The sequence below is a fragment of the Parus major genome, chromosome 4A (assembly GCF_001522545.3).
Source record: "Parus major isolate Abel chromosome 4A, Parus_major1.1, whole genome shotgun sequence".
In the NCBI taxonomy this organism is placed as follows: Eukaryota; Metazoa; Chordata; class Aves; order Passeriformes; family Paridae; genus Parus; species Parus major.
This window is the reverse complement of record NC_031772.1, coordinates 9,187,782-9,209,578: the sequence shown is the minus strand read 5'-3', so window position 1 is coordinate 9,209,578 and position 21,797 is coordinate 9,187,782. Positions and strand designations below refer to the sequence as shown.

The following is a 21,797-nucleotide window of genomic DNA, read 5'->3' as shown; positions in this document are numbered from 1 at the left end:
CAGACCTGGCATTCACAAACAACAAATCCTACCCAGCTGCCTCTTCCCATTTACACTTGGAACCTGGTTCCATCCTGCCGCCCTGCCAGGTCCTTCCACCCTGCCACACCTGCCAGGGACTGTCACACACAGCCAGCTGCCATGTCAGGGCCTAGCTGATTTTGCACAGGTTCAATGCTTTTCATCTATCCACAAAGTAGAAATGCTGCTAAGGAAGAGCTTTTCTTTCTTCAACATGTTTATTTGGTTCTCCACAACAGAGTATTGGTAATGGTGAATTGGCGCTGTTCATCGGGAAGCAAGTCTTTCTGCGCACGCTATTTTATTTTCAATTATGTCCTGAAGCCACTTTTCTCTAAACTGGCACTGTTCTGGCCTGGAGAACAAAATAAAAAGAAGGTAGCTTTTAAACATAATACTGAATCCAAGTTGGGTCAGCTGAGAACTGGCCTTTATTCACCACATAGCAATAAAGACCCCCACCTAGAGCCATGTAAAGCAGGACAAGTTTCTGGAGAATGCAGATGCCCCCAGGGTGGCTATTCATGCCTCTGGGGGTGAAGCTAGTGATAAGCAGGGTCATTTCATGTAGCAACATTTTGACAACTTCCACTCCTCTGCTATTATTGCAAACTTATTTACATTGAGCTCCCTGTTTGGTTTTGGAGTGGGAAAGTGCTACAGTGCGTGCCACAACAGGATCCCAGAGGGTGACCCAAGTTCTCGGGCCCAGAGAGCACCACTAAAGAATGCTGATGATAAAGATGGGCACTCATTTGGTAATCTGACAACTGGTATATTGAAGCATCAAATTAATTCAGGGACGAGAACCGAGATCAGACTAAGGGCACGGTTAAATCCGGGGTAAAAGAGGCAGATCTGAGGGTCAAGGTCCAACAAGGACAAGGGAAAGTGGTGCAGGGGAGTGACTAAAGACCAAGAGAACCAAGGGGATAACAGGGGTGGAGCAATGCAGAAAAACAGAGCCAATGGGTGTTAAGGGAAGGAAGAACATTTTAGGAAGGGTACATGAATAGTAAATGGGGACTGAACAAGAATGACATCAATTCCCACAAACCACTAGAACACCAGAACCCAAAAGGCACTAACATGTGGCTGCAAAAACCCATGGGAACAAGGTTTTCCCCACCCTAACCTAGAGAGGCATTTCCCCCGTCCTGTGCCACCCCCTCCAGAGTCAAGGCACCACGGCAACAGGTCCCTGGGCCTGCACAGAAAAGCTTGTTAAAACAGTAGTAACATTTACCTTCGAATTAGCCTGCTGGACTCCAGTCTGTAGAAGACCTCCACAGGTTCAGTCTGCAAGAGATCAGAGACAGGGCAGAGGCCATGTATAGCCCATCAAAAAGGAGACATTGTAATTAAGTGAGAGCTACTGTTTACTTTAAAAATTACCTAGATATTTGGTTGGGGCAGAAGAGAAGATGCTGCTCAGGGACTGGCTGGGCATTGGTTAGCATGTGGTGAGTAATTGTTTTCATTGTATCACTTGTCATTCATAGGGTTTTTCTTCAGTTTGTTATTTTTCCCCCCAATCTGTTACTATTACTCTATTTATTTTTTAATATTATTACACTTCTTTTTACACTTTCAATTCTCTCCCCCATCCCATGGCAGTGGGGAAGAAGCGAGCAAGCAGTTCTATGATGCTTAGTTGAGGTTAAACCACAGACTATTATTTGGGGATCCATAGAATGTTAAGTTGAAACACTGAGGTTCAGTATGACTTAAGCCTGGAGGTAAGAAGTCTATTCAGTGCAATTTATTTCATTTTTTTCTCTTGAGTTGCAAGAGTTCATTGTACAGGTGCAAACTTCAGGCTGATCAGGGAAGGGATTCTAAAACAGCTTGAAGAGTAAAGTGTCACTCCCTCTCTATTGACCCCTCATTCCATAACTCACCTCTACTCAGCCCTTCTTACAGCTGCCCAGAACAATTGTTGCTTGAAAAGGGAAGATGGTAAGAGCACAAAGGCAGATGTAGGATCCTGCCAGATTCTGTTTGTCAAGTTCTGTCACTCAGTGATTTGGGAACTAACCCAACCTCCTGTTCTTTGCCTTGCTTCCCTTGCCAACCAATAGCAGGTTTCTATTAGGCCATGTCTAAATCTCCTGCCATTGATCTGCCAACGTCCAGGCCTTCTCAGCATCTTCATGAGAGCTGCTGGCTCCTCACCAGTCTCTCCACTGTCCTGGCATTTCCCTACCTCAGGAATGCCACTGTGCTCTTGTCCCTTAAAGGACTAGTCCATCCACACCATTTCTGAGTACTTACGTCAGGTTTGGATTTGGAGATCACTATAACAAAGTAGACACTTGCTGTTGCTCGTGGGATGGGTTTTCTGCGTGTTGGGAGGCCCCAGCAAACTCTGTAATGGTACCTCTTGCTGTCCTTCAGTTCTTCTTCCTCAAGAAATTCTGAGTGGTGAAGCCAGCTTTCATGAATGTCCCACGTCTGTTGAATAAACACATTACACTAAGACTCCCTCTGTCTAGTAGAGCTGACTTGAGGCTGGTGCTAAAAAGGAACAGAGATTCTCTCCTTTTTGATTTTTTATATTTCTTAAGTGAGAAGGTGGGCCTTCCCGAGTGGATGGAATTGTGACTCACAGAAATTAGTTCTTCAATTTGCTGCCATCCTGTCTGCACTGTGAAGTTTTTAGCCGTGGTCCACGGGATATTTTTGATGACGTGCTGGGTTTCTACAACAGATAAAATGCTGACAAATCCTCCTGAAAAGACCCCAACACGTTCTAGTAGAGCATACACAATACCTTTCTCTTTCTCCTTGGCCTCTGAAAGACATTCCTCTGTACTGCTTCTCTCATCTTCTGGGGGCATGTGATCTTTTTCCCCACTGGCAACTTTTTCCTCTTCCTTGTCCATTGGCTTCACTTTTAGAGAGATAAACGCACAAACACTGAGAGAACAACGCTCTGAGAGCTGCAGGCCCCGTCTGAGCCTCATACGGGGAGCGGTGGGCAAGTCCCTCACCGCCCCTTCTTTGTACCTCGTCCTGCTCACCCCGCTTGGCGCTTCTCCCCCGCTGCCCCGGCCAGGCCGGGGATCCCCAGGCGCGGCGGGGCCGTGCGGGGCACTCCGGTCCCAAGGGAGGTGTCTGAGCCCGGGGAGCTGTGCCCGGGCCCGGCGCTGTCCCCGCGCCTGGGCGTCACCATGGCGAGCCCGCGCCGCTCCCGGCAGCGCCTCGGCTTTCCCTGCCGCGGAAACACCTCCCGGCTGTCTCCCGGCAAGGGAGCACGCTGTGATCTTCTGGATCTCCCGGGAGACAGGCAGATTCTCCGCTTGTCATATTTTGGCCATTCTGGACAATTCGGGAGATGAAGCGGCCTCCAGTCTATGCTCTGCCATGCAGAAACTGTCCAGCCCGGTGCTCTGAACAGCGGCACTTGCAACACACGGACTTTCAGAGGGAAAGGATCACGGGTACTACACGAGAGAAGCCAGAAAGGTTTTAGCAGATCACGGGCTGCTGAGTTCCCAGCAGCTGCTCTTCCAGGATGACAAGAGGCCTTGCTGCAGGGGGTACGAGGTGCTCCACGTGCTGCAGCAGATTCCCCTGCAGCCCGTGTTGCAAGACCACGGTGAGGCAGCTGTGGCCCTGCAGGTCCATGATGGAGCAGAGATCCACCTGCACCCCAGGAGCGACCCCATGCTGGAGCAAGCTCTGGCAGAACCTTTGTGCCCATGGAGAGAGGAGAACATACTGGAGCAAGCTCTGGCAGAACCTTTGTGCCCATGGAGAGAGGAGAACATACTGGAGCAGATATGCTGGTGGGAATTGTGACCCTGCTGGAGCAGCTGGTTCCTGAAGGAGTGCACCTTATGTGTGGGACCCATGCTGGAGCATTTCATGAAGAACTGCAGTCAATGGGAAGCACTCACACTGGAGAAGTTAGTGAAGGAGTTTCCCATGGGAGGGACCCCATGCTGGAGCAGGGAAAGAGTGTGAGGATTCCTCCCCTGAGGAGGAAGGAACAACAGAGACGTGGGATGACATTTCCCACAACCCCCATTCTCCACCACCCTGTGCAGCTCAACAGAGAGGAGGCAGAAAGTATAGTGAGTGAAGCTGAACCCAGGAAAAAGGGAGGAGTGGGGGGGAAGGTGTTTTATGATTTGTTTTAACTTCTCATTACTTTCCTCTTATCTCTCAATACATTAAATTGACTTCTCTGAGTCAAATCTCATTTGCCTGTGACAGTAACTGATGAATGGTCTCTCCCTCTCCTTAACTCACAAGCCTTGTGTTTTCTCTCCCCTGTCCAGCTGAGGATGGGAGTAACAAAGTGGCTTTGGTGGGCACCTGGTGTCCAGCAAGGGTCACCCCACCACAGCAACACAAATACAAGGGCTGAACACATGTATAGCTTTATTTATTTATTATTAATTTTTCAAAGCGTTGACACCTTAGTCGATGTTCTCCAGACCCTGAAAAAGAAAAAATAACAGCTATATTTGTGTCATTCTTGCCACTAATGTGCAACAGGGCATATATGAAAATGCAGATTTTCAAGCTATAGTTTTTTAATTACCCATGTCTTAAGTAGAATAAAATCAAAATTCACATCCCCAGAGGCAGACGGCTGCAGGCACCGAGTGAGATCTGACAACCCCAAGAGCGACCAGTGCCCACCTAAGCAGCTGTCCCAGAGCTCGGGGATGCGGGAGCAGCGCCTGGGTCCCGCTTCCCCCCGGCGGTACCTGCCCAGCGCTCCCAAAACCTGCCTTGGACACATAGTGCTTGCTGACACCCGATAGCCGCCGGTCCCTTTCCATCAGGGTCCACTCGTAGGGATAGCGGGCGATCCTCTTCTCCTGCAGGCACAGAACTGCCTGTTAAGGTCGCGGGCAGGGATCCCAGAGGGATGCAGGGGTCTGGGGGAAATGGGCGGCTCCGGGGAGGAAGCGGAGCCTCAGGGTCCCGGATCCCGGGACCTGCCGCCCCGCCCCGCGCTGACCTTGCCGCCGTGGCACAAGCGGTGCATGAAGACGGTGGCGATGCCGGGGATGCTGAGGCAGACGCCCATGATGGCCATGCCGGGCAGGATCTCGTACCACATCCCGCCGGTGCCGGTGCTGCTATCGGTACCGCCGCCCGTGCGCTGAGTGCCGGGGCACTCCCAGCCTGCACCGCGCCCTTCCCGACCTGCCCCGCGCCCCGTCACAGCCGAGCGGGCCCGAGCGGGCAGCGGGAGCGACAGCGGTGCTAGGGAACAGTCCCTTGGCAAGAAATTAGGCCGTGCCCGAGTCCCAGTTCGCCGGATACCGCTCTCGGTGCCGGTCCCAGTCGCTGACCCCCCGGGATCAGCCGTGGCGGGCGCGGTGCACGCTGGGAGTGGTAGTCCAGCGGAGGAAGCAGCACCTTTAGGCACAGTCTCGCGAGAGGCCGCGGTCACTGGGTGCGCGCGGCGCTGCCCGGGACTGGAGTCCGGATTGGGATCAGGATGAAGGAGGACAAGGAGAACGCCAGGCCCAAGGAGCGGCGCGGGGTCTCCGCCGGACCGGGGGTTCTGCTGGCCGCGGGGCCAGGCACGGGTCCCGCCGCCGGCACGGACGGCAGAGCCGGCGCCGCCGAGCTCGATCGCCTGGAGCGGCCCAAGGACAAGAAGGAGACGCTCAGCAAGGTGGGGCCTGCGCGCTGCCGGGAACGGCGCCCTCCCCGGCTCGGAACGGGGTTCACCCTCTGTAATGGGCCCCTCCTCCCTCCGGTAACAGGGCTCCCCCTCTGTAACGGGACCTTCCCCGCTAACGGGCCGCTTGCGGGGGCCTCCTGGGACGGGACGTGTCGGGGGAGGCGCGGTAATGACTCGTCCCCGGCGCTGCCGCCGCCCTGAGCGCCGGTCCTGCCGTGCCGCAGGTGGTGATCCGCCGGCTGCCGCCCAGCCTGACGAAGGAGCAGCTGGAGGAGCACCTGCAGCCTCTGCCCGAGCACGACTACTTCGAGTTCTTCGCGAACGACTCCAGGTACGGGCGCCTGCCCAGTCCGGGCGCTCCCGGGAGCCGCCGCTATCGCCAGCCGGGCCCCAGTGGCGGCGCCGCCTCGTCAGCCCAGCGTTCTCGGTTTGTGTCTCTGCAGCTTGTACCCACACATGTTCTCGAGAGCATACATCAACTTCAAGAACCAGGAAGACATAGTCCTCTTCAGGGATCGCTTCGACGGCTACGTTTTTGTCGATCACAAAGGCAAGTGAATGGCACTCGATGGATGTTGCTGCTTCCCTGCTGTCCGTGCCGTGTGCTGGTTGAGTTTTGGAGGAGTGGGTGTAAGCAGCCACGTCTGACTTGTTTCGGTTTGGTGCCTCCAATAGCAGTTGCAGTACATCTAAAAATACATACATATATTGTTCTAATAACATCCTTTAAATGAGTTGGTTTGCAGTGTAACAGCAATCTGTGTTTGCCATACCCAGCTGGATTTGTGCAGCCATAAATGTAGTGCTCTTGTCAAAAGATAAAGCTTTAAAGCATGCTTGTAATGTGTTGCACTCTACTATATTGTGTCAAAAATTGAGTTTTTGCAATGCAATGCCTCAGTTGCATTAATTTAAAATATTCTTTCTTGCACAATGAACGCAGAGTCTGTAGGACGAGGCCATTAGGTGGTGTGGTGCCGCTGAGGTGGCCGAACTGACAGTCATGAGCAGTCTTGAATCTAGTATGTCCTTCTTGTCAGTCTGAATTTGCTGGTATGTTAGTATAGTGAGAGTGTTAAGGTCATGAATTCTGCTGTATGTAAAGTAGGTTTTTTTTATTAAAAGGGTTTCCAAATACATTAATCTTATTGTGCTGTGTAAGTAGTCTCTTCTAGTATTGCATATTTCTTGTGAGATTTAACTTCCTGCTTTAGATGTGGACAATATAATCTATTTTATATCTGTTTCATCTTTATTTTAACGTGTTTTTTTTTTCTCTCAACAGGTCAGGAATATGCTGCCATAGTTGAGTTTGCACCTTTCCAGAAAGCTGCAAAAAAGAAGAGTAAGAAAAAGGATGCCAAAACTGGAACTATTGAAGATGGTATAACAGCGAGCCAGTTTGTTTTGCATGTGTAGACTTGAAAGTCTTAGCAGTAATTTGAATGTAATGTTTTTACTGTGATGCTATAGTTCCACCAATAGGATGTTTGCTTAATTATGTGTGAAGTTTATAAGCACTGCTTTGTCAGCTAGAAATCTGTTAAATATGATTGTTCCAGACAAACATAATACAGCAGCTCATTTGAGAGCTGCTAACTTATAAAAAGGTAGCATATAAACAACCCAACTTAAGTGAATGTAACCAAGAAGTGCATGATGCAAATACTTTTCATGCTACAGTATCTGTTCTTTTTTCCCCCCTTTTTTTTCCTTTCTCTTCTGTGTAGATCCAGAATACAAGAAGTTTTTGGAAAGTTACAGTGCAGATGATGAAAAATTAACCTCCACTCCTGAAACTTTACTGGAGGAAATAGAGGCAAGAAACAAAGAGCTAATAGGTATGGAAATTTGTGTACTATAGTTACATTTTCCTAGATCACAAAGAAACAAATATGCTTTGTAATTTAAAGCTCAGCCTGGAGGAGGTTGAATTCTTTTGTGTGCCTACTTAGTATTTGTTAAACATTTAGGCTAATATTCAGTGTTTTGTTTTGTTCCCATGCTCTAAATTCATCTGTAGGTATAAGTTTTAGATGACAAAGTTCCTTCCTGTTGCAGATGTTTGCTAGCCAGACCAGGCTGTGGAGTGCTGCATTTCACTGAGATGCAGTGGTGGTTAATGCACAGTGCTGTGATTGTGATGTTCCGTGCAGGCCCAAGTTAAGAGATAGTTTGGCTGGGTAAAATACCATCAAAAAATACCAGGTTGCTCTTTTTAAGTATCTTACAGGGATCTTTTTAAAAATGAGAGTGTCTGGGAAAAGCCTAATGCAGACTGAATGTAGAGATAGGTGTAATGGATATCCTGTTAGTATCTTAAAGAAGTTTATGGAATCCTAATAGTTGCCACTGTTTGGAGACAGGTTTGGAATACTTGTTTCACTGCTGTATTGCTGTCTGTGAGAGGAGACAGGCAGGGGAATGTGTAAGGCTGCTTCACTTCATATAGAGCTTTGTTGTAGGTGTTGCAGTATTGGATAAGCCAAAATATTTACATTTGTTTTATCTATTCTCCAGCTAAAAAGACTACTCCTTTATTGAACTTCTTGAAAAATAAACAGGTAAGACTTACCTCCAGAATTTTCTTTTTGTTTGCAAGTACAATTTGCTCATTATATGTTGATGCATTTCTGCCCTTCCTTTTGAAGAAGGAGCTTTTGACCCAGCTTGTCAGCTTTTGGTTCATATATTTTAAAGAACTAGAGAGTTGGAATGGTGGTGCTTTGTGTACATTCTGGTCACAGCAGAATGCCTCTTGTTGCACTTAAAAAACAGATTCCATTTTAGTCCTTCCATTTTTAGTGCAGTATGGCTGAGGTCCTTGTAGATGATCTTTCTCCTAGAACATAAGGTTATTTTAACTTCTAGCAATGGAGAAAATCAGAGATTGGGCAGATTTAATTAAAATCTGAATGATAAAGGCTGAGGCCAGTGTAGTATTTGAGTTTTTAAAGACAGTACAAATTAAGACTTATGAGTAAAAAACAACACTGCAACATGTTCAGGTTCACAATGACAACAAAGACATGACAGGACTTTTTTTTTTATTTTATTATAGAGGAAGCTTTGAGGTGAGTTGTTTGATGGCTTAAAGATGTGTTTCTTGTTGTGGAGAGACTATTTCTCTTTGCTTTTACATACACAGAGACTGAGAGAAGAAAAAAGAGAGGAGAGAAGGAGGAGAGAATTAGAAAGAAAAAGACAAAGAGAAGAAGAAAGAAGAAAATGGAAAGAAGAGGAGAGGAGGAAGAGAAAAGAAGCAGAAAAATTGAAGAAGGTAGACAGATGCCCAGAAAAAGAAAGAGACAGATCAAAAGAAGAACCAAAGATTAAGGTCTAGAACAGTTCTTTATTATAAACTGTTACACTCCCTTTCCCCTATTATTTGTATATCAGTCTCAAAATGTACTTTGGGTATTGTGTGAAGAATCACATGAGTTTGGTGTTAGTAAATGAGCAAATTTTTGTAATATTCAGTAGTAGGCATTGTAAAGGTTTACATGCTGTAATGTTTCATAGTGATATTTAAAGTTTTTGTCATGTGACTGTTGTACATGCTGCGGTAAACAGGATTGTGAATTTGCTATGGAATGGAGACTATTTTTAAGCTTTCTAAAACAGCCTGGTTCAGGAGAAAAATCCTAGTCTGCTGTGTGAATAATGCTTACTCATACACTCCAGCTTTTAGGAATACTGTGATTTGCAGTAATATTTTTTTAATGTTTACTTCTGACTGCACTGTGGTTCCTTTGATGCAATTTCAGTGTTGTGCCAAACAATATGTATTAGAGTGAGCTTTTTAGTTGAGACTTCTGTTTTCTTTGTAGCTACTTAAGAAGCCTGAAAAAGATGAAAAAGACTTGGAGAGAAAAGAAAAATCCAAGAAACTGGAAAAAGAGACTCTGAGGGAGGAAAAAAATGCGAGTAGTGCATCTGCCAAACGATCTGATGGGGAGACAAAAGAAGAGAAGGCAAAAAAGTATTCTAGTACTTGCTATAAATATATATGTATCTATAACTTGTTTCCTGATTGTACTGAGGCTTAGGCTGCCCTGCCATAACCATGTTTTGAAATTCCTTTCAAATGCTTTTTCTCATATAAGGCATGGGCTGTGTTTTCTGTGGCAGTGCACATTCCCATGATTACAGAAAGCTCTGTGAATTACCTGGAAATTCTTCATTAGAGGACAGATTTTAATATTTTTATAACTCATTATAGGAACTCCACTAAGGAAGCCCATATGTAGGTGACTGCAGCAGGCTATGAGCACTGCCTTGCAATGAGATAATTATTATAACCATGGCATGAGGAGAGGTGTTCTCAGTTACCAGCCCCTCTGTAAAAAGGTGCAGTGGAAAATGTAATTCTCAACAGCTCTGTGATCTGTTTGAGGTTCAGTTCTGCCATGTGAGAAATACAGATAAGATAGACAAATTCAGATGTGTTTTCAAAGCCAGAAGAGACTCAGCCAACTATGCAAGTAGGAGGCTGGGAAACTCTAGTGGTCAGTGTCCTCTGGCTGTCATGCATGACTGACTTGGGCTATCACAGCCTCCCAAGAGCTCCCTAGTGTGTCATCCTCCTATTGCACATTTACACCACTATCACATTGATATCCCAGCTCTGTTTTATGAATCTTTTGAGCTTAATTTTCAGTTTTGTTTTCATACAGATCAGAAGATGAGTGTGTAAAGGACTACAGGGACCGAGATAGAGATTTTGACAGAGACAGAGAATATGAGAGAGCACAGAGAGAAAAACTGAGACGCCAAGAAGAGGAGCGTCGGAGGCAGAAAGAGCGCTATGAGAAAGAGAAGGTTTTTAGAAGAAAAGAGGAAGAGGTGAAAAAGGAGAGAGACTTACTCAGAGAAAAGGGAAAGAAAAGTGATCTTACAGACTTTACCAGCAGCATGGACAAATCTGAGAAAGTAACCAAAGACGATAAAAAAGAGGATACAATTAAGAGGGATCGTATCAGAAACAAGGTGCTGGATTTCTGTAAATTCATGTGTTGATTCGTATGGATCTGTGGTTTTTAGGATAAAAGACCTTCAAGGAAAGAACCATGTGGTTTCTCTGTTGAAACTTCTCCCTGTTCTGCCACAAACTCTGCCATTGCTAGAAATGTCCATTAAAATTTGCTTAACAGTGGTATTTCTTGTCACTGTGTAAGAACTAATCCAAGAAAACACGGGTTGAATTGTAAGACATTGATCCATTTTTATTTGCTGACTTGTGCCATAGGCTGTCTCTTTAAGGTGTTGGTAGAGTATCAGTAATCTGTCTGTATCTGCTGATATTATAGGTGCCTGAAAATGCATCTTATCGTAGGAGTGTGATTAAACAGGTTCCTTAAAATAAGAAACTGCAACTTGCAGAATATGACATATCCTCTAGGCTCAAGAAATAATGTCTTGAGTGTAGTTTTATGTACTCTACAAAATCTGTTTTTGCAGCTTCACTGTGCTTGTTTTCTGTATCACTTAAGACATGGTCAGGTACAAATGAAACTCAGGATTTTGGAACTTTGAAATTGGCCTCTCTTCTGAGAGAGCATGAGCTGAACTCAACAGGAAACTCATTACAAATAACCTCAAGTATGAGCAGTGTTATTTGTGTCTTGAACAGGGATGTTGCTCTACAACAGAGACAACCTTTATTTGGGACAATTGAAGTTGAAGTTTGCCACCACTGTGGAATAATTAAGCTTAGTCTGAAAAGTTTCAATTTGAGCCATTTCTAATACCATAGAAATGATGCCATAATAACCCTGAGAGCAGGGAGCTATGAAAGAGTCTAAATAGTTTTGATTTATTTCAGGATCGCCCAGCAATGCAGCTGTACCAGCCTGGAGCCCGAAGCCGGAGCAGATTGTGTCAGTATGAAGACAGTGCTGCAAAGCCCCCAGATCAGGGAGTGGATAAGAAACAAGAGGGTGAGACCAGTCACACGAAGGAAGAGGAGTGACTGATGTGCCAGCCTTATGTGTTCTGACTGTGCAGCCAAAGAGCATGTACTACACAATCCAGAAGTGCCTTCGGAGCGAAAAAGGAACAAAGGAAGAAAGGGGGGCATTGTGCTGTTGGATGTTTCTGGTTAAAGAACCTCAGTTGTAGATTCGGAATTTGAAATGTGTTCTCATTTGTAATATTTTGAGTTATTTGAACTTATTTTCCCAGCATCTAACTATAACAGAGAAGAGAATCTTTGCAAAATAGAAAGACTTCATGGCCTTAAGTTTGATAATAAATGAGTTGTAGTCAGGAGGGAATGAGACCTGGATCAAAAGCCAGAGCTCTACTCTAAGGCAATAAGAGCCAGTGTTGGATGCACTTAAGCAGAGCAAGCTTGGAGTTGCCTGGACTTAACACACAGGTGTTGCTGTGTTGTGTGGTGCTCCTGCGTGAGGCAGTGAAAGCTGAAGTGTGTCAGTCTAGCACTGAGACACATACACAGGCTGGGGTTGTTGAGGTACCAGTGGATAGAAGTCTTTTGGCACATAAGGAGCAGAACATCTGGGAGTGCAGTAACCATGTTAGGGAGGGGAGAGACCATCCTCTTCAGTGGTTCTCTGGATAAAGTAACTTAAGTTGGAGTGTATGAATAAGCTGGCTTAATAGTTGAATATGTCTTGATAAATTCTCATGTAAAGTCTCCCTACATTGAAATGCTTATTTTTAACCAAATGTAGCTGGTTTGGGCATCCTGTTTTCCAGCATCTTCCTTTCTCTCAAGTCTGAAATGCTTCTGAGCTCCTGCCCTCTTGGAACTGCTTCCTCTTCCCTTATAACCTGAAGTATTGTTTTACAGCCCAGAACGAGACTTCGCCAGTAGCAGCTCCTCCTAAGCTAGCGAATTTTAGCCATACCTGTTTTTTGTACTAAACCAAAATAAACTCGCACAAACTCGCTCGGCCGCCGCCGCCCCTCACTGCGTGCGGGACCGCCGGGCCGGCAGGGGGCGCTGTGCCCGCTCCGCCGTCGTCCCCGCCCTTCCCTTTCCGCCTCCTCGGACGCCGCCATCGCCGGGACGCCGCGCAGCTCCGCGCCATGGTGAGACATCCGCAGCCATCCGCGGCCATCCGCGCCCTCCCGCCAAGCCCCGAGCCCTCTCCCCGAGGCCGCCGCGCTCGGGGATCCCGGCGGGCGGGCCGCGGGGTCGGCGGGGTGGAGCGGCCGGGAGGGAGCCGGGTGCGGCATTCCCGGCTCGCCGAGGCCTGGCGGGCCGGGGCTGTGTGAGGGACTGACCTCTGCGCTCTCTTGCAGTCGTCGCACAAGACGTTCAAGATCAAACGCTTCCTCGCCAAGAAGCAGAAGCAGAACCGGCCCATCCCGCAGTGGATTCGTATGAAAACCGGCAATAAGATCAGGTAACGAGCTCGGCTGATGCTTCCTGAGGAGCTGCGGCCGCGCAGGCTCAGTCAGGCGGCCTGGGCGGCCGGAGGCGGGAGCTGGTGGTGTTTGTGCCAGCAAAGCGCAGTTTTGTGGCCGTGAGGGCCATGCAGGAATGGTAGTGCAAGTGAAGCCTCTTGAGACAGTCTGGGGCTTCCGTGCCATTTCCTTCTGTAGTGGTTTTGAACCAGCGCTCTGTAAGTGTCCACAGACGTTCAATGATGGCACGTGTAAAGTGAAAACCTGAACTGTACGTGTGGATGATTTATTCCAGATTTTGTTCCCTGGTAGCTTCTCAGTTCCTCTCCTCTCATAGGTCACCCTATAGGCTCCTGCATTTTCAAGGAACAGTTCCTGAGCATGCGTGCTCCGACGTTCAGGGGATGGTGTGTAAGGGAGCAAAGGACTAAGGGATATATGGGAAATCAGACTGATAGTATGAGATGCTTGGCACCTGATTGTAGAATTAATTTGCCATAGTTTCTTGCTTTCCTGTTGTGTTTGTTTTTGAGCATTGTGCTTAGGGGAATATTGAGTACTGTGACACACTGGGTACACATGGGCTATGCACAGAGTCGTGCCTGTCCAAGCTCTCTGGTTGAAAACTGCAGCATAGTTTTTTTATCTCATACACTCCATCGGGGCTTTTTAAGGCAGCAGTTCCATCTTCTCTTTCTCTCGTTGTTCTAAGCAGTGAGGAGAGCAGCAGCAACACTGGCTGGCTCAGGCAGTGACCCAGCACAACATTGCTAGGTTCTCCTCCAGTAGCTGCTCCCAGCTTGTTTCTAGACAGGGTCAGTGGTGTGTGCACTCAGATCCTTGTCTTCCCCATGGCAGCTTACAACCGGGTTCTGTTTTAGCTAAATTGCAGTGAAATACTTGACCATAGGGCAAAATCACATTTTTTTGTCTCCTGGCACTTAGTAGCTGGGCCATCGGTTCTGTCCAAGCTTTTGTTAAAGCAGGCTGCAATTGCAGTGCTTCCTGCTGTGGGAGTGCTGCCATTTTCCTGCTGAGAGCAACTCTGTTAACACTGTCTGTGCTTTCAGCCACACCATGGTGAAAGCATTTGTTCTTAACATGGACAATTACGTACTCACAAATTAATGTGCTTTCATGGTAAAGACTGTTTCCATGTGCTGTTCTGCTTTTGTGTTTAACAAATGTGTGTGTGTGCTTTGCTAATTCACTCTGCTTTTGTCTTAGGTACAACTCCAAAAGGAGACACTGGAGGAGGACCAAACTGGGCTTGTAAGAGAGACTGTCCCGGGAGCTCTAATGAACACTGGTCTTTGTGTGTCAGATCGATAACACCCTCAAGTCATTCCTTCTCTTGTGCTGGACTGCAGTCCCCAATGTGGGGTTTTATAAGCTGGTCTGGGATGTTGATGTTAACTGGGAAAAACTTACATCTGAAACATGGAGACTGTGTTCTATTTGTGTTCTTTCAGGCATCACCATGAGCATTGACAGTGCACAGGTTTACTAATAAATATGGACCTGAATGACTTTGGTTTTCTAAATTATTTCATATATATGTGGTGGGATTGTAATAATAAAATTTATGGTAATGTTAATTACATTCTCACTTAATGTGAGGAACCTTGGCAGCTCTTTTCAGGTAAAGTAGGCTGTGTCTTCATTTTCACTGACTGTAAACCTCCAGGAGCAAAGTTACCAATTTAAGAAAAAAAAAAAGTCAAAATCAGACCTGAAGAAAATCTGTTAGAAAATGCAGTACTGTAGAGTGTAGCACATAATGTCTGTGTACTCCCTAAAATATTAAATAATGTGAGTTTTGTTTGAGTTGGTTTGATAAGTCAGCACCAAGCACAGGTGCAGCTTGGTATAAAACATTCTCAGCAGACAGGTAGAAATTTAAGATGTGGCTGAAAGGGAGAGTTTGCAGCTATTTAAAAGGGAGAGGAGAAGGGCGGGGATTACAGGTCTCTGGGTAGGCACTCCAGCTCTCCTGTGCTGGGATTCTCTGCTAGGCCCTGTGAAACCAGTTCACTACAGGGAAGTGGAAGAGGAGTCTGTGGCTCTGCAGCCAGTCCTCTCCATTGGCAGTGCTGAGCTGGGGTAGCTGCTCTGGTCAGCAGGAAATCCTTGCTGTGAGCCTGTTCTCGACTGCGGCAAAGCCCATCCTGACACTGGGCTGGCTCATTCCTGGGTTCAGCCTCAGGTCGTGGATCTGTTCCTGAGAGGCAGCTTCCTGAGGAAGCTTCAGGCTGCCATACCTTCTGTGTTGCTGCTGTTCACATTGAAGTTAATCAGATTTATCTTTGTCATATTGCAACTCAGAGAAATAGCGCTGGGCACAGCATGTGTCAAACAGGCAAATGCCAAGAACTACACATCTCAGAGGTCATGAGGTCTCTCCCTCCTAAGGTGTACTGCAGGGTTGTCAGCTGGGGCAAGCAAGGCTGGGATTTTTACCAACTTCAGGATACTTCAAAGGTATCCTCAAGCTTCTTATTCTGTCTGGTAAGAGTCTGGACTAGTTCATCATCAGGGGAAGCAGTAAGGCACTGCAACAGGAAAGCAGCAAACAGCATTGCCAGAGATGTTTGAACAGAGGCTTGTGTGCTGCAGCCACTTTGACCCCAATGATTTTTAAACGTTACACTTTCTTTGAAGTGAGTGTTCAGGAAATAAGAGCACTGCTCAGGACTGGAGTTCTGCCTTGGTGCCCAGCGAACCTTCTCCAGCCTCTCCACATCACTACAGGCAGGCAAAGCTGCTTACAGAGTTTATCTGTAATTGGATCTATGGGGATCTGGCTGAGGAGGAAACAGTAATTTTACAGACTCAAGAATGGAAGGAGCCAGTTTTGTCCATGCCATTTGTGGGAAAACTCCTGAGCAATAGATTGAACAATTTATTACTATTTATTAGAAAGTGTCCCTGTTACTATCATGACTAATATTTTTACTTTAGGAAGTAGCTTCTAAGAACTAAGGAACTGTTTTGGAAAATAAACCCTTGTGTTACTGTCCCTGTTTGACTGAATCTGCTTTTCAAACTGGGCATTAAGGGACAACACATAGTAAATTTAGTACAAGTTAGGTTAAACTCAATCTTCTGCAGAACTCCTCCCCATGAGAGGAGATCAGGAATCAGCAGAACTGGGATAACACATGATAACTGAGACACCAACAGAAGCTTTAAAGAAAAAAAAAAAAATATTTGGATATTCTAGTCCATTGATTTTGGTGGATATGTTTTCTGAGTGAAAAGCAGAGTTAGAGATGATTGTATACTTGAGGAATATTTTTAAACACGTCTCTATATCCAAATCAGCTTCCTTTCTGTAGGTATGAAATTAACTGAGTGAGACAAAGGGATAGGTCACTGAAAGAAAATTTACTTATTTTTATTGCTCAGTGGAAAGGAGCCCAGCCAAGGCAGAGGATGGCATGGTGAGGATGTTGTAACGCATCTAGAGAAGCAGAGTTCTGGTCCTGCTCTTTCTGAAGTCCCTGCCTAATGTATCACAGCATAGAATACAGGGTCAAACCTATGACCAAAAGATGGGGGGAAAAGCTGTCTTTAGAGGGTTTTGGTTATCTCTCAAGGGGAGGGAATTACTGAAAATAATTTTACTGTATTTAGGTGCAGCATTTGTGAGTGAAATTTTACTTTCAAATGGAACATTTAAGTCGATGTTTCTGGGTGGAGCATGACTAAGCCACAGGTACTCTTGCCAAGGAAATGGCTCCTTCAAGGAAATTCTCATTAATTCCACTGTTTACTCTGTGCTTTACTCAGAGGAGGATGTAAGAGCCATCCTGTGCCCCTTCCCTGACCACTGCAAAGGGTGACAAGACTAATAGGTCAAAAAATATTTTGTCAGGCCTGTCTTACCAACAGCACTTTGGTAACCAGAACTTGACGCTGGTGCTGTTAATGGAGTTTGTGCTGGCATGAGCAGACTTGTGCGAAGCCAGCCTGCTCTCCCGTGGCAGGGACATGACCACAGCAAGTCCAGGAGATATATTGCCAACATCTTCAATCCATTAGAGCTAAAGCATTACAAAACTGTTGTAGATCAGGCATTAAATCTAGTTCTAGTGTGTTTTATATGTATCTGCTGCTGACCTCTGGAATTAAAAAGATGTCCAGATACATCTATATGTCCACCCAGGCACCTGGACTGAGCATTACCCAGTCACTGGATCCCTGTTCACTCCTGTGGAGGCTGCTCTTCCACACGCCATTACTGCACACTGGGTTATTTTGGTGTCCAAGCAGCATTTCAAAACATAGTCTGAATATAACTGGAGTTTGCTCAGGATCTGTGAAACCCCTCAGCTCTAGTTCCCCAGAGAAAGTTACCTGTGTGTATTTGTGTATCTTTCTGCATCAAGATGCAAATACACCTGTGTAGCCAGGCCAGATCACCTTGAGTCCCTTGGTCACCCCTGCAGACTCCCTGAAAGGCAGCTGGAAAGAAACCACAACTGCCCTCCTAAAGGAGTTGTCCCTGCAAGGGCTGCTCTGGGGAACAGAAACTCCCCAGTTCCTGTCTGAGAAGCACTTCTCAAATGGGACTGCTATTTAAGGGTGTAGGAATAGTCTCATGGTGATGAGAAAGAGGAAGGGGCTGTTGTTTTTCTGAAGATATTTTGAAGCAGTCTTGGCCTTTGAGAATGTAAAAAGCAAGTTGAAATCATCAGGGCAGAGCTCCACTTGGTGAACAAAACACAATCAGGCGAGCAGAGGCTTTGCCCTTTTAATGTAGTGACAGAGACATACATGCACTGTAATGTTGCTGCAGCGATGTTCATGAGTTTCATTTTTGAGCATGCCCTCAGTAGCAATAAAGATAATCTGTCTCACAGCCTTCACATACCTTTTCCACAATTTCTGAGAATGAATCATCTTTCCAGAGCTGTTCCGGAACTCTAATCCCCACAGGAGCCACCACATGCTGCCCCCCTTGTGTCCTTCCTGCCTCCTTTGCTCTGGCCCCGTTCCTAAAGAGGCTGAGCATTTCAGGTTTCCTGAAGGAATTCAGGAATTCCTGAAATCCCATTTCAGGGATGGGGATTTCAAGGGAAGGGTGCCCTTGTGAGTGAAAGGCTTCTCTTGGCCTGGACTCTTCGTCACAAACAGGTCCCTTAGCTCTTACTCTGCTGAGAATCAGCTTTGTAATCAGCTGTCATAAACATCAACCCAGAGAAGGTGCATGTGGCAGAGATCAGGGGATCTCACAGGGAGCTGGAAAGCGTTTGCAGATCCACACATGGTGGGTCTCCTGTGAGCACGAGGTGTTGGAGCAGTTCCCCAGAGCAGAGCTGATACGTGAGCCCCGACCACGGGGATCTGCTGGGATGCAGCAAGGAGTCACCACCCACGGGGGCATGGGTCATAACCCCCTCTGCAGTTTTTGGAAGGGCTCTCCCAAGCTACTGCTCCCAGTGGCCATGGTGTTCCACACACACACCAGAACAGCTCTAAAAGACCACAAGACCTAGGGTGGCCATGGTGCCATGGCTTAACCCTCACTTGGCCAGGATTTTGAGCACCCAAGTTCCCGGCTCCCTGCAGGCTTTTCCAGCTGCCATCCAGCATGGGTTTACTGGTGAATGGAGCCAGGAGAGCTTCAGTGCTCATGGAAGAAAGCAAATGCCTGTCTAACAAATCCTCGGAGGGTCGACAGGCTCCAGGAGTGCTCGGCTTTTCCCTTGGCCCCAGAGTCCACAGAGTCCTGCCCTGCCCCAGCCTCTCTGGATGACTTACAGTTGTTGTTGGTGTTGTGAGAGTGCAGCTGGACCAAGTCCTCCTCCAAGGCCCCTGCCAGTTCCTTCAGGTCTCTGGAGGTGTCTGCCGGCAGGTATTGCCAAGCCTTGCGCCCATTGTGGTCCCTGCAGGTGGTGTCTGCCCCATAAGCTCCCACCAGCAACTTGATGAGCACCTCGTGTCCTTGCAAGGCAGCCAGGTGCAAAGGGGTGAGCCCACCGCTGGCTGTGGGGATGTTCATGTTGACAGGATAGCCTTTCTTCTGGGCATGGGAGATGACCTGGATGAAGCTCTCATGGTGGCCATGCTTGGCAAGCCAGTGGAGAGCGGTGAATCCTGTCACAAAGTCTCTCCTGGTCAGCAGGCTGGGATCCAGGTCCAGCAGCTTGATGATGCTGTCCGCATCACCCTCGGCCACCGTCAGCAGCCATGCGTGCTCCAGAGGATCAAGGACAAGGGGCAGCAGATCAGGGCTCTGCTCAGGCTTCTCTTCTTGATGCAGCCCTGCAGGAAGACTGCTCCTTCTAGATGTCTGCTGAACAGTGGCAAACCGCATAGTGCTGCCAGGGCTGTTGCTTTGCAGGAGGATTTCTTTCAGCTCCTTCCTCCGGGTACTGCTGGGGCTAACGGAGAACCTGCCTGAAGTCCTGCCCCAGCTCCCCAGGCTGTGCCTGCCCCAGTTGATGCTTTTGTTGGTGTCCATCTTCTGCAGCGCATGGAAACGCTCCCTGCTCCCCAGGGTGGCTGACCAGAGATGGGAGCTGCGGGCCAGGCCGCCCGCTCGGGGCTGGGCGGCATCCAGGAAGGAGAACCTCCGGGAGATGCCAGCTACCTTCTGCTCCGCCACGCTCTTCTCCCGCTCCTGCCGGGCCATGGCGGTGCCTCTCGCAGAGCTGCCCCCGCAGGGCTGTCCCCAGCAGGGCACTGCTCACGCTCCCCGGCACTCACCCCGCGCTTCCCCTCCCGGCGAAGGAGGAACCAATTCCGCACGGCGGGAGGGCATGGCGGCGGCGCTGCCGGGGCGGCGCAGGTGACCTTTGGTCACGCTGTGGCCGTGGCTGCCGCCGCTGCCGGGCACGGCCTCGAGCCCGGGCTGGCTCTGCCCCCCCGGCCGCGCTCGCCTGCGGTGTCACAGAGGGAGAGCGGCCGGGAATACAGGAGGGTGCGGGAATTCAGGGAACGAGTGGGAATACAGGGAACGAGTGGGAATACAGGGAAAGTGTGGGAATACAGGGAACAAGTGGGAATACAGGGAGCGTGCAGAAGGAGTGGGACCAGACAGAGGCACAGGGGTCCTGAGCAGCTCAGTGCTGACGCTACAGCAGAAATTGATGAACTATCTTCTCCTGCCTGAATAGTTTCCTTTAGCACTGCTGGTTCAGCTTTAGCACCTGAAGTAGCCAAAGCTGTAAGAGCTGACCAAACAGAGACTTTTGATAAAACGATGCTGCTAAGAAAGCACTCCTGGAATTCAGCAGCTATGAGCATGAAGATGATATGATATGAGAATGGAGATGATAAGGAATAAGGAGACAATCCCAGGAGAATAAAGCAACATCAGAAGGCAGCCAGCCCAGCTCAAGTGAAAGAATTCTTGATTGATTTCTTTCCAGCAAGAAATCAAGATACTGCCAACCAGAATTTAGTGATTGACTTGGATTGGGTGATGAGTGTCAGGGGTATAAGTGAGAGGTGTAAATTGGGGTAGGGGTTCCTCTCTGGAAGCACCAGCTTCAGCTATAACCAAAGAACTAACAAAAGATTCATTGGAAACATTCACTTGAACCCAGCATTCTTAGCAGGGTCCCAGGGTCAGGCCCTGTTACATTGTCTGGTGTGTGTAAATCCATGACAGAGGTCCCAAGACACTTCCTCTGACCCCAGCAGCACCCCAAGCACCTACTGAAGCAATTGCCTTATAGCCTCCCATGACTGCAATGCTTCTCTGTGATGCTGTGCTCAGGAAGGCCTAGGTTGCTGCCTCAAGAGGCCATGGTCCCAGTGGCTGGTGGGTCTCTGATGTAAGGGAGACCCAGCCTGGGACACTGTTTGGGTCCTTGTCATCCGGTGTTTCATCCCATGGGGAATTTGGCCTTCCTCTCTTGCCATGATTCCCTTTGTAGCACAGTCCATGAGCAGCTGATAGCTGCAGCCACCAGTAGTCTGTATCCTAATTTTGTTAGAAATCAGGACTAATTATTCTGCCCCAAAAGCTCCCAGGCTTCTTTCTCTCCAGAAATTTCTTATCCATGACTGCGCTGACACCCATGGCTGAACCATGAAACCAGGTGGTTTTGTGGCTGGTCAGGCAGCTAAAAGCCACACCAGCTCCTTGAACCCCTTTTTCTTTGCCTTCCCTGAGCTATAGCCCTGCTCTGACTTGCCCTGAGCTGGTTGTCAGCCCTTGAAGGCCTCTGCTTTTCCAACCACTTGGACCAGTTTTTCTGGAATGTGTGGGGAGTTGGCATAATCTCAACCCCCAAACAACTGGTGGTGAAACCGTAATTGTCCCCTTGCTGCCTTTCTGGAGCTGCCTGGTTTTGTCACTAGGTTTTGGTGGCTTCTGTGGGCTCAGGGAGGCAGAGAACCACTCAGCCATGAGATCCTGCTGAACAGTTGAAAACACTTGGGTGGCATCTGGGGAAAACAAGGAGGGAAATAAGGAGCTGCTCTTGGGGGATGAAGGCACTAATGGAGCAAAGCAAACCTCCCACTGAGGGCCACCACAGTCATGCCTGCATTAGGGACTGGACACACTGGTGAGCTCTGACCATGATAAAACCAGGGGGACAACCTTGGGGACTTGGGAGTCCAGGGGCTGGGAAAGTTACTTTGGGGAAGGACTGAGCTTCCTCTCACCGAGCCTTGTTTGGTGCTTGTGCTGCCATCAAAAGAAGGGAAACCCAAGTGGTACCAGCTACACGCTCGGAGCTGCAGTTGTGCTCATGATAGGCCGGGAGGTGAGGCTGCACCGCCGGGGCCG

General features: G+C 48.0%; 5 protein-coding genes and 1 non-coding gene across 9 annotated transcripts; 3 read left to right on the top strand and 3 right to left on the bottom strand.

Annotated features, from left to right (window-relative positions):
• Positions 1-98: 98 nt before the first annotated feature.
• On the bottom strand, positions 99-3,419 carry AKAP14 (A-kinase anchoring protein 14). 4 transcript variants are annotated; one of them, XM_033514021.1, is made up of 5 exons: positions 3,031-3,419; positions 2,631-2,914; positions 2,296-2,475; positions 1,268-1,320; positions 99-376 (listed from the first exon to the last, which is right to left on the bottom strand). In XM_033514021.1, the coding sequence occupies exons 2-5, from the start codon at positions 2,904-2,906 to the stop codon at positions 289-291; spliced, it is 597 nt and encodes a 198-aa protein (XP_033369912.1). In that variant the 5' UTR covers positions 2,907-2,914; positions 3,031-3,419; the 3' UTR covers positions 99-288. The 4 variants fall into 4 exon arrangements, with proteins under 4 accessions (XP_033369912.1, XP_033369911.1, XP_033369910.1 ...); XM_033514020.1 differs by having other exon boundaries at positions 3,045-3,419; XM_033514019.1 differs by lacking the exon at positions 3,031-3,419 and having other exon boundaries at positions 2,631-2,722; positions 2,795-3,014.
• A 974-nt stretch (positions 3,420-4,393) lies between these two features.
• Positions 4,394-5,334, bottom strand: NDUFA1 (NADH:ubiquinone oxidoreductase subunit A1). Its single transcript, XM_015626758.3, has 3 exons — positions 5,000-5,334; positions 4,767-4,856; positions 4,394-4,469 (listed from the first exon to the last, which is right to left on the bottom strand). Exons 1-3 carry the CDS (start codon positions 5,099-5,101, stop codon positions 4,449-4,451), a joined length of 213 nt encoding a protein of 70 aa, XP_015482244.1. The 5' UTR covers positions 5,102-5,334; the 3' UTR covers positions 4,394-4,448.
• Positions 5,335-5,360: 26 nt separating this feature from the next.
• Positions 5,361-11,826, top strand: UPF3B (UPF3B regulator of nonsense mediated mRNA decay). Its single transcript, XM_015626757.2, has 10 exons — positions 5,361-5,665; positions 5,899-6,005; positions 6,118-6,224; positions 6,960-7,058; positions 7,405-7,515; positions 8,195-8,238; positions 8,823-9,011; positions 9,505-9,656; positions 10,351-10,663; positions 11,499-11,826. The coding sequence occupies exons 1-10, from the start codon at positions 5,486-5,488 to the stop codon at positions 11,643-11,645; spliced, it is 1,449 nt and encodes a 482-aa protein (XP_015482243.1). The 5' UTR covers positions 5,361-5,485; the 3' UTR covers positions 11,646-11,826.
• On the top strand, positions 11,690-14,578 carry RPL39 (ribosomal protein L39). The gene is made up of 3 exons (XM_015626760.2): positions 11,690-12,730; positions 12,944-13,047; positions 14,276-14,578. Exons 1-3 carry the CDS (start codon positions 12,728-12,730, stop codon positions 14,322-14,324), a joined length of 156 nt encoding a protein of 51 aa, XP_015482246.1. The 5' UTR covers positions 11,690-12,727; the 3' UTR covers positions 14,325-14,578.
• On the top strand, positions 14,028-14,159 carry LOC117244391. Its single transcript, XR_004497360.1, has one exon. It is a non-coding gene; the product is annotated as a small nucleolar RNA SNORA69 (small nucleolar RNA).
• A 3,212-nt stretch (positions 14,579-17,790) lies between the features above and the next one.
• On the bottom strand, positions 17,791-20,979 carry SOWAHD (sosondowah ankyrin repeat domain family member D). The gene has a single exon (XM_015625965.2). It carries the CDS (start codon positions 19,686-19,688, stop codon positions 18,678-18,680), a length of 1,011 nt encoding a protein of 336 aa, XP_015481451.1. The 5' UTR covers positions 19,689-20,979; the 3' UTR covers positions 17,791-18,677.
• Positions 20,980-21,797: the final 818 nt, after the last annotated feature.

Coding starts and splice junctions, on each gene's coding strand:
- RPL39 (XM_015626760.2), top strand. Junction 13,048..14,275: donor AAAACCGGCAATAAGATCAG/GTAACGAGCTCG, acceptor CTTTTGTCTTAG/GTACAACTCCAAAAGGAGAC.
- NDUFA1 (XM_015626758.3), bottom strand. CDS start 5,101: ATGTGGTACGAGATCCTGCCCGGCATGGCCATCATGGGCGTCTGCCTC. Junction 4,857..4,999: donor GCTTGTGCCACGGCGGCAAG/GTCAGCGCGGGG, acceptor CTGTGCCTGCAG/GAGAAGAGGATCGCCCGCTA. Junction 4,470..4,766: donor GCAAGCACTATGTGTCCAAG/GCAGGTTTTGGG, acceptor TTTCTTTTTCAG/GGTCTGGAGAACATCGACTA.
- UPF3B (XM_015626757.2), top strand. CDS start 5,486: ATGAAGGAGGACAAGGAGAACGCCAGGCCCAAGGAGCGGCGCGGGGTC. Junction 7,059..7,404: donor AACTGGAACTATTGAAGATG/GTATAACAGCGA, acceptor TCTTCTGTGTAG/ATCCAGAATACAAGAAGTTT. Junction 10,664..11,498: donor GGGATCGTATCAGAAACAAG/GTGCTGGATTTC, acceptor GATTTATTTCAG/GATCGCCCAGCAATGCAGCT.
- SOWAHD (XM_015625965.2), bottom strand. CDS start 19,688: ATGGCCCGGCAGGAGCGGGAGAAGAGCGTGGCGGAGCAGAAGGTAGCT.
- AKAP14 (XM_033514018.1), bottom strand. CDS start 2,987: ATGAGGCTCAGACGGGGCCTGCAGCTCTCAGAGCGTTGTTCTCTCAGT. Junction 1,321..2,295: donor TCTCCAAATCCAAACCTGAC/GTAAGTACTCAG, acceptor GATCTCTTGCAG/ACTGAACCTGTGGAGGTCTT. Junction 377..1,267: donor TCCAGCAGGCTAATTCGAAG/GTAAATGTTACT, acceptor TTTGTTCTCCAG/GCCAGAACAGTGCCAGTTTA.